The sequence below is a fragment of the Hyposmocoma kahamanoa genome, unplaced genomic scaffold (genome assembly GCF_003589595.1).
Source record: "Hyposmocoma kahamanoa isolate Upper Pololo Valley unplaced genomic scaffold, ASM358959v1 63, whole genome shotgun sequence".
NCBI classification, from domain to species: Eukaryota; Metazoa; Arthropoda; class Insecta; order Lepidoptera; family Cosmopterigidae; genus Hyposmocoma; species Hyposmocoma kahamanoa.
In genome coordinates, this window is record NW_020653851.1 from 7460259 (window position 1) to 7474480 (window position 14222).

Consider the following 14222-nt stretch of genomic DNA (forward strand, 5'->3'; position numbering starts at 1 on the left):
GGATTCGAACCGACGTCTTCTAGCAAACCGTGCCAGATGCTATGCCAACTACGCAGCGGTACGAGCCAGCGGACTTCACAAATTTTTCTATATGCTCATACAAATATGTCGGATCTTTTGTATTTGGTTTTCAACGACTTTTTCGACGTCAGCGGAGAGTAGCGCCATCTTTACAGCTACCACCTCTGGCTAGAGATGTCGCTATTCACTATAGTTAAATTTGTATTGAGTTGATATTCAATTATTTTTGTGAAATTACTCCACTAGTTTCTTAAAACTATTAATACAAAGAACGAACATTTAGAAAAAACTCCCCTCGATCCGGCCGGATTCGAACCGACGTTTTCTAGCAAATCATGCCAGACGCTATGCCAACTAAACATTCGATCTTTGTATTGATAATTATAACAAACTAGTGGAGTAGTTTCACAAAAATAATTGAATATTAATTTAATACAAAATTAAATTTAAAGTTCCTTTAAATATTGTAAAGACGGGTTTATTCCTCGCGTCCAAATTATTTTGGCTACTTAAAGCTAAGATTTAATATGATACGATTGGAGTAGGTACTTTAACGTAGCCAACTATGTTTTGGATAAAGATAAATATAAATTTCTCTAGTTAATAAATATGGAGATTATTATGCCTCATCACTAGACGAGCTATGATGTGGTACAATTAATAAATATAATAATAAAATATAATTAATATAATAGTATTACCAAAAAAAACTGGTAACAAAAGATTGCGCGAAGACAATGATTAGTCCAAGATATCTTCAATAAACAATCATAAATCATTATACATTACCACGCGTGAAGCACCGCTTGAATCGGTTAGCTGGTAACGATTTCATACTACATTACATCTGACTACCGGCTACTATTGAATGCTCTTTGCAGAGGAATTGAGGCCTAATACCACTCCTAACGGACAGTGGGACTTCGATATAGTGTTATTTGGTTTGGCGAAGGCACATGCTGTCTTTCAGCGCTTAGTGAACAAAGCTGTACGTGAAGGTTCATTAACGCAGTTACTTACATCAACAATATTTTGGTAGTATTAGTTTGGTAAGGTGTAAGTGATTAATTAGAAAGCTTAGAGACAATATTTCAGCAATTCAGAGAGGCGAATCTTACATTAAAACTAGCTGAATGTGTATTTTTTTAATGTTCTGTAGGTTTACTATTAACATAATTTGGTCAGGTGCTAAAAATACTGCTGCGGATCGTGATTTTTCATGCAAAATATGTGATAATTTATAAGTTTAACTACCTTTTTAAGAAAATTAATCATACTGCTATACTATTTCGTGATTTATTGCTCGACCTTTAACAAAATTTTATAGAAAATGTCACCATGGCTATTGGGTCAGGATCAGCAGTATGCTCTTAGTGACTTGAAATATATATTAGTATTCCGCACTTTGCTTGCTCTGTATAATCCATCTATTTTTATTGAACATACTGACGCTAGTAAGGAGGTTAAGTTGCTTCCAGGTTCATTAGGAACTCCAACTTTATGGGAAAAATTTGTTTAAAATTTCCTAGTCCATTTGAGTGTAAAACATGTAATAAACGCATGTAGGTAATAAACACAGTACAAGTGACATGGCAAGTGGTGAGGAGATATAAACGTATTAGCATAGATTCTTTCATTGCTATGATTCATGTGTCATAAAGAGACAATTGTTGTGTTACAGATTTTCTAAAGGATTTGGGAATAACACAGTGAACAACGCGATAGGTGTCTGAAATTTTATTTTATTCAGATACACGTGTATTTGCCAGAATACAGTAATATTATTATACAATTATATTATTGTATTTAGCTCTATCTAAAAGTACTGAGTTGCCCCATAGAACAATGAGCTGAGCTGAGCATGGACGAAATGTAGCCGTGACAGACCGTCAGCGCAGTTTACCGAAAGACTGTTTGCCTTAATCTTCGTAAAGCATAAACAAATTTATTTAGCATCATCCAAATTTGTTCGATGTATTCCTTTCAGCTAAGGAGCTTATCGATTGTTAACACAAGAAATTTAAATGTAGACACATATCGTCTATATTATCAGCATTGTAATGAATTTTAACTGGTATGGGATTTGAGTTGTAAAATCTAAAAGCTTAAAAGTTAGTTTTACTTCTATTAATATTTAAGTTATATTAATCTATACAACCTCAAATGGCTTTGGTTGATTCTGCATAACAGCGAGGAAAAAATATATAGTAAAATTGAGGATATACACTGATTACTGTATGGTGCGAAAAGACGATTCCTAGAAATTCATTAAAAAACACAAACCTTACCTCGAAATTTTACAAGAAAACCGCTGTATTCAATTGGTTATATATACATAGGGCGCACTATAAGTTTCCGGAACTGGCCACTTATATAAACAATATTTAAAAAGTAATTACAACATTTGAAAATGGAACTCTTTGGCTGTAGAATACAGTTTGTTTCATCTGACTGTCACTTACTTTTACATTGTGGCGTCATTTTAGAAATTGGTTCTCTACATAAACATGGATTTAACTCGTGAAAATTTTCGTACTATGATTTTCTACGACTCTAAGTGTAATGTAACAGCTCAGCGGAGCTTCGCTCGGCTTCAAACTGCTTTTGGCTACGAAGCACCATGCAAAACGACTATTTATAGCTGGTTTGCAGAATTCAAACGCGGTCGTGTGAATCTCAGTGACGAATTTGGTGATAGTCACCCGTCCACTGCTGTGAACAACAAAAATATCGATGGTGTGCGCGTTATGATCCAAGTACCATGAGATTCGGGCGTCTTTAGGCATAGGCACGAGTCACATACAATCAATACTACACAAACATTTGGGTGTGATAAAGCTGTGCTCCCGGTGGATTCCACACAATTTGACTGAAACTTAAAAAACGGATCGCGTCACTTGGTGCAATGTCATGCATACCAGATTCAACGAATGGGCATCAAATTTGGTGTGGAACATAGTAACAGGTGACGAAACATGGATTAGTTAGTTACGATCCCAAAAAAAAGCAGCAATCGAGCGTATGGGTCTTTCGAGATAAGCCGAAACCAACCAAAGAGGAGCGCGTGCAAAGTGCCTCTAAGAAGCGGATGATTGCTTCTTTTTTTAATAAAACTGGACACGTAGCTACCGTTGCTTTGGAGAATCGTTGTGCCGTGAATAGTGATTGGTACACGATCATTTCTTTGCCGGAAGTTATTAATAAACTCCGTAAAAATAACCGTAAATACCGTATCATCTTGCACCACGATAATGCCAGTTCTCACACGGCCAGACAGACAAATGAATTTTTGAAGGTGAACAACGTTGACCTTATGAGCCATCCCGCGTAGGTGCAGTGCCGACCTGGCATCTTGTGACTTTTATTTATTTCAAAAAATTAAGAACCAGTTACGTGGTCAACGGTTTTCGTCACCTGAAGAGCCTGTCGAAGAGTATGAAAAATATGTTTCAGAGATTGTCACGGAAGAGTGGCATAAATGTTTTCAAAATTGGTTCATTCGTATGAAAAAGTTCATTAACGCTAACGGAAAATATTTTGAGAAAGAATAAAATCATTTCTGACCATTTACAGTACTTTTTTCTTATTCATTCCAGAAAGTTATAGTGCGCCCCATGTACCAATGATTTTTTTTATCAACTGAACTAAATAGTACACGTATACTTTTCAAATGGTTTTTATTTCGTTTGTAGAAAAAAATATTCTGAAATAAAGCCATGCCGCTCGATCCAAAATGAACCGTATTTCGTACGGGAAAAATTTGAATTAGAGCTGAGGTACTCTTAATGACTTGACGAACATTAGTTCGTTCAACTTATCACGTCTGTTGGTATTTTACTTACGTCGGAGTTTTATTATATGAGTTGTTTGTATTGTTATGAGAGTTGTATCGTCAGCAAATACAATGGTTAATAAAACGAGGAACACTTATGGACCTAAAACGCTACCTTGAGGAATTCCTGCATTTGTCGTTATACAGTGTAATCTGATTAGTTTTACTATTATATTATTGTGTTCGATTTTTAAGTACTTTTCCATGTACTCAAGGGCCGTTGCCCTAATACCATATGTTTCAAGCTTATGTGGGATGAGGATGACTCAGAAAATGTTCAAGATGATTTTCAGTATGTCAAGATGAGTCGTTTATACAGTTGAAGAGCACGTTGAACGGTTAAACTTTATTATGGAAGCGGCAGTTTAATTTGTCAAACGCTTCGTGCGTTACGAGAACTTTATGGTTAACGTAATCGCCCTAAAGATTATACTATGCATCAAATAGTGAAAAAATTTGAAACCACTGGTTCTGTATTGGTTGCATACCCAATACTCTTGTTGAAATAAGGTCGTATTTTGGGTTGGAAACAAAATTAGACCTTTTTTTTTAGAATGAAGCGGGTGTTGCCGTAACTGTGAATGATTATTGTTACCATTACATGATTCTGAATTTTCTTCTGCAGACATTGGAAAAATAGACACAAAAAACAAAAGTCTGTTTTCGTAAGGTGAGATCGGTGACAGAGTTGGCCGAACGGTTACCATCACGCAGTCTGACTGTCACGCAGAGGCCTCAGGTTCGATTCCCAGAGCGGAAGAAATATTTGCTTGGCCTACTTTTATTTCTCTCGTGAGTTTGGGTGTAATTTGTGGTTGTCAATGTATGAGTCCATGGTACCCGCGACACAGGGTTTCCCTAGTGCTAGGGGCTATGTTGAATGTGTGCGTTATTTTTATTATTATTATTGTACGTGCCACTACTGGTGGGGTCTTCTTTAAGGAGAGTGTTTTGGCCATGTTCCTTTATGCTGATCGAATGCAGTTTGGGAACTTCACAAGTTTTCCAAATCGTGAAACTTCGTCAGTACGGTACATTCAGTCCTATTCAAGTGATGTCGATGATGATAATGAAATGGTAAGTAAATATTATCATAAATACTTAGTACTTAGTTGTTATATTGCTTACAAAAACATTACTCGTCACTAAGCATGTACTTCCTATAGGTGCGCCTCAGAGATATGCGAAATCGTAGCAGTGGAGTGTTAAGTCGATATCTTTGATATATCACCCATATCACCGACAACATCTCTTTTTAATTTGTCACGGTATTTTTCATCACCATAGCAACAATTTAGAAACATAAAGGTACCACTGTAAACTGCCGCCTACCGCTATTGTAGCTAACGTGTGGCCGTCTAGTCGCGAATACGAACAATCTATACAAAATAATATCAAAGAGAAATATTCGGTTCTCTATTAGGTGTGTGTGTACGTTACAAATAAATTGGCAGTCAGATTGTGTGAAACTTGTTATCCATATGAGAGCCTATATCAAGTTACGGTGTAAGTATCAGTGTAAATAAGGTTGAATATGTGTTACCTTTATCAGTGGCAGGGGTATCACGACGCGGCGGTCGCGAAGGTGGTGGGACAGTCATCGCGCGGGGATCCGGAGTTGTTGTCGGTGGAGAAGAAGCTGCACAACAATTAACGTTTATTACTTATCTCAAAAAATAACTAAAGTAATATGTATCGAGTTCTTAGGTTTTCGCGATTGTTACACATAGGAAATGAAACTATTTTTCCGGATTTAAATCGCGTTTATTTGTTTTTTCAAACAAACCGTCATCAAGACCATGTGATCTGTAAAGAGCTCGAAATGTTGGTTTGTTTGAAAAAACAAAGATATATATAAAATTATATAAAATAGTTTCATTTCCTATAAAGCAATCAATGTTTTTATTGTGTTAGTTTTATAGTTAATCATATATTTTTTGAGTAACGACATTAATGAAGTAAAATTTATTTAATAAAGTTATGTATAACTATTTCTAGGTACTTACTATACAAACGTATAGTGCCATCAGACTCTCCTCTAGGATTCTTTGCCACACATTTATAAGTTCCATAATCTTCCTGCACAATATGTCTGATCAACAGTTTCATATGTGTCTTATACGCTGGCACCCCAACAGAATTCTCCATGTGGTATTTAGGACTTTCGTGTATCATATGACCGTCATCTCGAGTCCAATAGTTCAAAGATGTTGGGTGTGCTTCAGTGAAGCATTCCAGAGTCACGTTATAGTAGAGTGGGGCTCCTACTAGCTGGTGTGGTATCCATAACATTGGTGGAACTAAGTAGAAAAGGTTATTTTAAAACGGTTAAGATATGTTATGTAATCCATTACTTGGACAAGACAAGCACAAGCCCATTTGAATATATTTATCAGTAGCCAAATTTCATAACAAAACATTATTGAAAAAAAGAAAAATTTATTCAGTACCATTCATTTTAAATTGTACGTAGGTAAAAATAAAAATAAATTAAAATTAAACTTAGATACTGAATGGGCACAACTCAGTATATGCCGTGGCTATAATTTTTTTAATATATATTGTATTCTTTGTTATTTGATGTGATGACTTGTAAATTGCTTAGTACACTTTTTACAATGATTATAATTTTTAATTTCACTGAAGATTAATTACTAATACGTTCTTCCCTTAAAGGAAAATAGTTAGAATTTTTTCTTATGTAAAATATAGACGCACCTTTGACTACAATCTCACGAGTTAATAAAAACTTACAATCAACGCTGACTTTGACTCGCTTCGAGACGGTGGGAGGCACTCCATTACTGGCTATGCAAAGGTAAGCTCCCATGTCCAATCGGGATATCCTCGCCATGTCTAACACTTCTCCTTCCCAATCGGATACTAGACGAAATCAGGAGAAATAAATGTAGCGCATGACAAAAGTAAACATTTGTTTAAGAGTTCGTACCCATGGTATAATAAAGCTACATGTGATCTTACGTCAAAAGTTTTACCACTTGAAAGTGGTAATAATAATACAAACCACATGAAATTATATTTCGTCGCTTCATTCTCGATATAATATTTAACCAGGTAGTTTCCTTAACTTGCTAGGCAACAGCGCACGGTTTTTAGAGAAAAAAAAATGTTTTGACGTTGACACTCCCTACCAGGCACCAACCGCCATTTTCTATCGTCATTCCTTTTTCGTGCGTGGCAACAAGCACACCTCCACAGCTCCGTTAAAATGTCAAAGCGAACAAACTTAGAAAAAATCGAATATTATAAAAGTAAACTGAAATACTTGGAAAATACAGATGCCAAACGTCGTCGGCGTTATAGGATCATAATATCTTCGGACGAGTCGGACATTGATCAAGGTAAGATTTTTTCTTACGCTCATAAATAATGAAAATAAAAAATGAAAATAGCCATTTTTATCATATAGCACTACTTGCTACTTCCGCAATTATAATAAATGTTCGGTTTCATACATCGCAAATGTGAATCTAACCTACATTTAACAAAACATCGGGTTAACTGCGAGTTATCCCCGATAACCAAATCGAACATGGGTGGATGAAAATCTGAACAGATACATTAATATGTGAATTTTACATGATTTATAATAAAACTGCCTCGAAGTTAACCGCGAATTAAACATGATAATGAAATCGACTGCGAGTTGATTTTAATTTGAACAGTATTAGCACCTGCGTCCTAATAAGTAACGTATATTTTTTAACTTAAACTACGTCGGGGTTAACTGCGAGTTAACCACTATAATGAAATCGACTGCGAGTCAATTTTAATTTGAACAATATTAGATCCTACGTGATAACAAGTAATAAAAATAAAATTACTTCGGGGTTAACTGCGAGTTAACCACGGTAACGAAATCGACTGTGAATCGATTTTTATTCGATCAATATTAGTACCTACGTGCTAATAAGTCAAGTATTTTTTTGAAATAAAATTACTTCCAGGTTAACTGCGAGTTAACCATGGTAATGAAATCGACTGCAAGTCGATTTTAATTAACACAGTATGGGTAATATTAGTACGTGCTAATAAGTAAAGTTAATTTTAAATAAATTTACGTCAGGTTTAACCTTGAGTTGACCGCGATAATGAAATCGACTACGAGCCGATTTTAATAATTATATTATTCAAAGAAAAGTATATTTATAATAAAATTAAGTTGGGGTTAACCATGAGTTTTCTGCAATAAGAAATCAACTATGAGTTATTTCAATTTAAATCCCACATACGTGCAATTAATAAGTGTTAACGAAACATGCCGTAGTTAAAACTCAATTACCTATCTAATACAATTCTAAAGAAGATCGTTAATGGTTTTAGGCGACAGCCACCTGCAAAACCAATATGCAGCTTCGTCAGCAATACCATTATGTAAACAGATACCACCACCAGTCTGTAATACCCGGCATTAGTTTATCGCCACACGACTATAGAAAAAATTGCATATCACAATTAAAAACTTAATTGACTTGGGAGCAATGACAAAGTGCTGTCCTAGAAAACATCAATACATATCTAGTACCTTTTTAGCCCCAAAACGCAACGGTAGTAGTCGTTTCATATTGAATATAACTGTTATATATCTCTTTGGTACATTGTTACCTGGGTTACGTTTGACATATTATTCCATTATTCAATAAAATGTCTTAAAGTGATTTCTGTATTTTTATGAATATACTACAAATTGGCGACAATGGACGAACTCACGCGACTATACAGAACACGTACATCGATACGCGGCCAATTGACAAAACTGGAACACAAATTCTCAGAAATTCACGAAAACATTACAGAGTATGAAGCTAACGTCAGACTCTCAAACCCGGAAATTTATGAAAAGAAGTTTGACATGGTACAGACGGACATCGAATCTCAAATCGAAGCCGATTTCGAAGCTGAGGTCGAACAGAGGTACAGTACTCAGGAACAAATAATCAATATTAAATTGAAGCTTCAAAAGCTGCGCCCTACACCAACAGTAGTTCACGCGCCATCGCAGAACTACGAGGACGCACTCGTCGCACCTTCAACAAGCTCATTGCCACCAAAACTTAACTTACAACCTTTTCATGAAAAAGAAACATTTAAAAATTTTGTAAAACGTTTGGAAATGTATTTACAACTGTACAATTACGAGGACATGCGCACCAAAACGTTAATGTTATTATCTTCTCTGTCACCGGAATTACATCAGAAGGCATATGATCTCTGCTCGCCCTCCGACCCCCGTGAACTAGAGTTCAGTGTACTCGTTAAAACCCTAGAAGAGTATATAGACCCTAAACCAAGTATCTGGGCTTGCCAACACAAGTTCATATCACGAGTACAAGGAGTAGATGAATCAATAATAACATATACATCGGAATTGAAACGTTTAGCCCAAGATTGCGAATTTACATGCGACGGTTGTAAGAAATCCATCTGTAACAACTTTTCAACATTACAGTTTATTAGAGGACTTCGTGACAACGATATTAAGACAAAAATCTTAGAAAACAGATCTGTAACTGATTTTGCAGACCTAGTTCGTACTGCAACCGCGATAGAGATGGCAAAGTCAGACAGCGACTTCATAGCACAGCCATCACAATCATGTAAAAACATCTTCCAAGTCGTCACACGATTTAAAAACCCCACGACAAACAATAGAGCGCCTATATCAATACGCGACTTACGAGGCAAATGTTTCCGCTGCGGAAGCGCTGATCACCGCGCATCAGTCTGTAAATTTATCAACGATATCTGTAACAAATGCCAGCGCAAAGGACACATAGCACGTGTTTGTTTGCAATCGTTGAATACCAAAATAAACAAATTGAATCGGAACAAACATCCATACACAGAGAACCGCACTCATCAGATACCGTCGATGACGACACGCCCTGGAACACCAATATCATTCGGTCCAACAACTCTGACAAGTACATGATAAATATACACATAGATGGTAAAGGCGCGGAAATGGAAATAGACACAGGCGCTGCGCTGTCATCCATGTCTGCTAAAGATTTTAGAAAACTAAATACGGGTCGAAAAATATTTAACACTGAAGTTACAATGCGAACTTATACTGGAGAAATAATTAAACCTCTAGGTGTTGTGTACGTCACTTGTAAATACAAGAATCAATCATTCAACGGCAAACTTTATATAATTAAGCAAGACGTTGATCCTATATTTGGTCGTGCATGGATACGTTTGGTAAAAATGGACCTAGCTAACATCAACGCCATCAAGGAATCCACGCATTCCCACTTAGAAGATCTCTTAGAGGAGTATGCTTGTATATTCGATGGCACATTAGGCTGCATTTCTAATTATAGAGGGCACATCGCTTTGAAAGATAACACCACACCTATTTTTGTGAAGCCAAGACGTATTCCCTACGCACTAAAAGAAAAAGTAGACGAGGAAATAGAACGGCTCTGTCAACAAGGAGTCATTACGAAAGTAGACAATGCTGAATGGGGTACACCGGTTGTGCCGATCGTGAAGCCGAACGGGAGCATCCGGCTCTGTGCCGACTATAAAGTCACGCTGAACAAATATACTAAAGTCGAACAGTACCCGATTCCTATTATTGAAGACATCTTGGTGGAGATGAACGGCGGCGAAATATTCTGCACGTTAGATATTAGCCAGGCTTATCTACATTTATGCTAATGGATGAACAGAGTGCCATGATGCAGACGCTGAGCACGCACAAGGGAACGTTCAGGGTCAACCGCCTTATGTTCGGCGTTAAAGTGGCACCTAATCTATGGCAAAAGTTCATGGATAGATTACTCAAGGATATTACTGGAGTCAAATGTTTCTTTGACGATATTATCATACAGGGATCAACGGAAGGACAATTGCTCGCTAGGCTCCGGATTGTTTTACAAAAATTGAAAGAGACCAATTTGAAACTCAACAAGGACAAATGTCATTTTATGCAAAAAAGTATTAAGTACCTCGGGCATATTATCGATAAAGACGGTCTTCATAAAACCAAAGACAAGGTCAAAGCAATTCTAGATACGAACCGTCTGAGCAACATTAGTGAATTACGTACATTTCTGGGCATGGCCAATTACTACAATAAGTTCATACCCAATTTAGCTTCTATCTCATGCCCACTGAATAATTTACTTAAGAAAGACACCGAATTCACATGGTCATTTGATTGTGAGGATGCATTCAACAAAATTAGGAAAGAAATTCTTAGTGAACGAGTTTTAGTCCATTTCGATCAGACTAAACCTCTAGTACTCGCCACAGACGCGTCGTCCAGCGGGCTCGGAGCTGTGCTCTCTCACAGGCTGCCAGATGGCTCAGACAGGCCCATTGCCTTTGCGTCGCGTTCGCTCACTACCAGCGAAAAGAAATACAGTCAGATTGACAAAGAAGCGACATCAATCTTTTGGGGACTAAAAAAATTCTTTCACTACTGTTACGGTAGGAAGTTTATACTAGTCACAGATCACAAACCACTAACGATAATCTTCAATCCGTATAAAACACTACCGGCAATGAGCACTATGAGACTTTTCCACTACGCACATTTTCTTTCCGGCTTTGACTACAGCATATAGATCATCAGCTGAGAACAGTAATGCAGACTACCTATCCCGATTCCCAGTTGACATGATAGCTACAAACATTATTGACGTTAATTGTGCCTTCCAATTGCAACAAATTAACAACATTTCGATTGACCGCCAAACGATTGCGGATGAAACCCAAAGGGATTCGGAATACGAGGCTGTAGTAGAGGCTTTGCAGTCAGGAACGAGTGTGACGCGATACGGTTACAATGATAATGAGCTGACGCTGCAGGATGGGTGTATTTTAAAAGGCACTAGAGTTATGATCCCAATTGCCATGAGACAGGCAGTACTGGAAGGCATACATACGGGTCACCTAGGAATAGTGAAAATGAAACTCCTAGCACGAGGTTTTGTTTACTGGAAAAACATCAATAAAGACATTGAGGACCTAGTTAAAGGTTGTCGTGAGTGTAGGCTAAACCAGAACCAACCAGCACGGGCACCACGCCACCCCTGGGAGACCCCTATAACCCCTTGGCAGAGACTCCACGTTGACTTCGCGGGTCCTATTCAAGGACAATCGTTGTTTGTCATTGTGGATGCATTTTCAAAATGGATAGAGATTATTCCCACTAAGACGACAACAAGTTCATGGTGCATCTCCAGATTGAAGGAGTTATTTGTAACATTTGGTTACCCGCAAATAATAGTATCAGATAACGGAAGGCAATTTGTGTCAACAGAGTTTGAAACATTTCTCAAAAACAACGGGATAGTTCACAAGACTTCAGCTCCGTATCATCCGGCGACAAACGGACAAGCGGAACGTTCTGTCCAGACTGTCAAGAGGGCATTGCAGGCGGCGAATGCTTACCCGGGTACCATACAGGAAAAGATACTGGAAATTAAAGAGCAATTGAGAAGGACGCCCAGTGTCAGCACTGGCAAAAGCCCATATGAAATCATGTTTGGGAGGGAGGTGAGGACGTCTATACATGTGCGATATAGGAGTACTGTAATTGACAACACAAGAAGCATTCCCCAACACCCGCAGACAAGGACGTTCTCCCCGGGCCAAAGAGTACAGATACGAAGCTACAAGAAAAACAGTAAATGGGAATTTGGAACTGTGTTACGAGTACTGGGCTATATCCACTACCTTGTCGAAACGGACGACGGTGAAACCTGCAAGAGGCACGTCGACCAGATGTTACGGTCAGCAATAGAAGTGCGGAACTAGTGCAAGGCCCAGGGTTTCCTTCTGAGGATTTTTACAGCGGAGGCCTGTTATATATCTCTTTGGTACATTGTTACCTGGGTTACGTTTGACATATTATTCCATTATTCAATAAAATGTCTTAAAGTGATTTCTGTATTTTTATGAATATACTACAATAATAACATTCTCTAACAAATTTGTAACAAAAAGTCATTTTAAAATGGAGGACTATCGAATTGTTTCAAAATTGATACCTCGCATTGAAAGAGATGTATTCATTGACATCTATCTGCGAAGCAGACCGAAAGTACCACAGATTTCAGTATTTACCTTGTGGTTCGAATGAAATTGAAACCTATGAATTTACTGCTCTGACATACGGCTTGTCCATAGCATCGAAAGTGTATACCAAAATCATAAAAGAAGTTGTAACACATTTGAGACAACAAGGATTTAAGTCCGTGGTATATTTAGATGATATTTGTTGTATAGCAGCTGATTATGACGTTGCATCAATAATCATAATGCAACCATTAACTTATTGCAATGTTTAGGTTTCATCGTCATTTAAGGCAAGTCTGTGTTGCAACCATGTCAAGTTTGTAAATTTCTAAGATTCAATTTTGATTCATGAAATTTAAGTATAAGTTTACCTTTAGAAAAAAGGTCAAACAATTTACCACTTACTTTAAAAAATAATGAGGTTACGCTGATGTAACATACGGTAGTACGCACAATTGATTGGTGTCCTCATCTCAGCTTGCCCAGCCACTAAATACGGTTGGTTATATACAAAATTACTGGAAATTCTGAAATTTCTAAGTCTTCAAAAACATGACGGTAACTATGAAACAACAATTTATCTTCCAGATATAATTCTAAGTGATTTGAGTTGATGGACAGACAATATTTACTCGACTTCATCGTATATGAGAACCGCAAGTTTTAAATTAGAATTTATGCAGATGCACCGCGCACAGGTTGGGATTCCGTATGTGGCGCGAGTAGCATAGGAGGCCAACTGAAGGCTGTTGAGAAGAAGCACCATATCAATTACTAAGAATTGCAGTATTTTTATATTATATTAGTATAATCTGATTGTGTTATATTGTTGCGAGTACCCCATAAACCGCAAGGGTGGGATCCAATACTCCCTTACCGATTTAAGTAAACCAATTTGCCAATGGTGCGAAAAGCGCAACATAATTTTGTATGCATATGTGCATATTATGTAAATACAAAAGATAATCGCGCCGATATAGAATCTAGGAAGACTAATCCCGACACCGAGTGGAAATTGTCCTCTCGCGCCTTCCAGGCCATTGTCAGACGTTTCGGACAACCCGAGATTGATCTTTTTGCATCCCGCACCAGTGCCAAATCCGCTATTTTTGTCTCTCGGTTTCAGGAACTAGATGCATTTGCCGTAGATGCCTTTACACTTAATGGGAATTCAAATTTTTTTTGTATGCATTCCCACCCTTCTTTTTATTATTGAAATGCATACGCAAAATTATTGACCAAGCAAATGGTACCCTTGGTTTTCCATACTGGCCTTCCCAGTCATGGTTCCTCCTGCTGCAAAGCCTGTCGGTTT

The 14222-nt window shown here is 37.4% G+C and overlaps 1 protein-coding gene across 3 annotated transcripts in view; it reads right to left on the minus strand.

Moving 5' to 3' along the window:
* LOC113230360 (lachesin-like) overlaps positions 1 to 14222 on the minus strand; it is a 117004-nt gene that overhangs the window by 9389 nt on the left and 93393 nt on the right. For all 3 annotated transcript variants that reach the window (XM_026464260.1, XM_026464259.1, XM_026464261.1), the window contains exons 5-7: positions 6608 to 6736; positions 5860 to 6153; positions 5397 to 5492 (exon numbers count right to left, since the gene is read on the minus strand). In XM_026464260.1, the coding sequence (XP_026320045.1) occupies positions 5397 to 5492; positions 5860 to 6153; positions 6608 to 6736 (519 nt within the window). The remainder of the gene's footprint in view (positions 1 to 5396; positions 5493 to 5859; positions 6154 to 6607; positions 6737 to 14222) is intronic.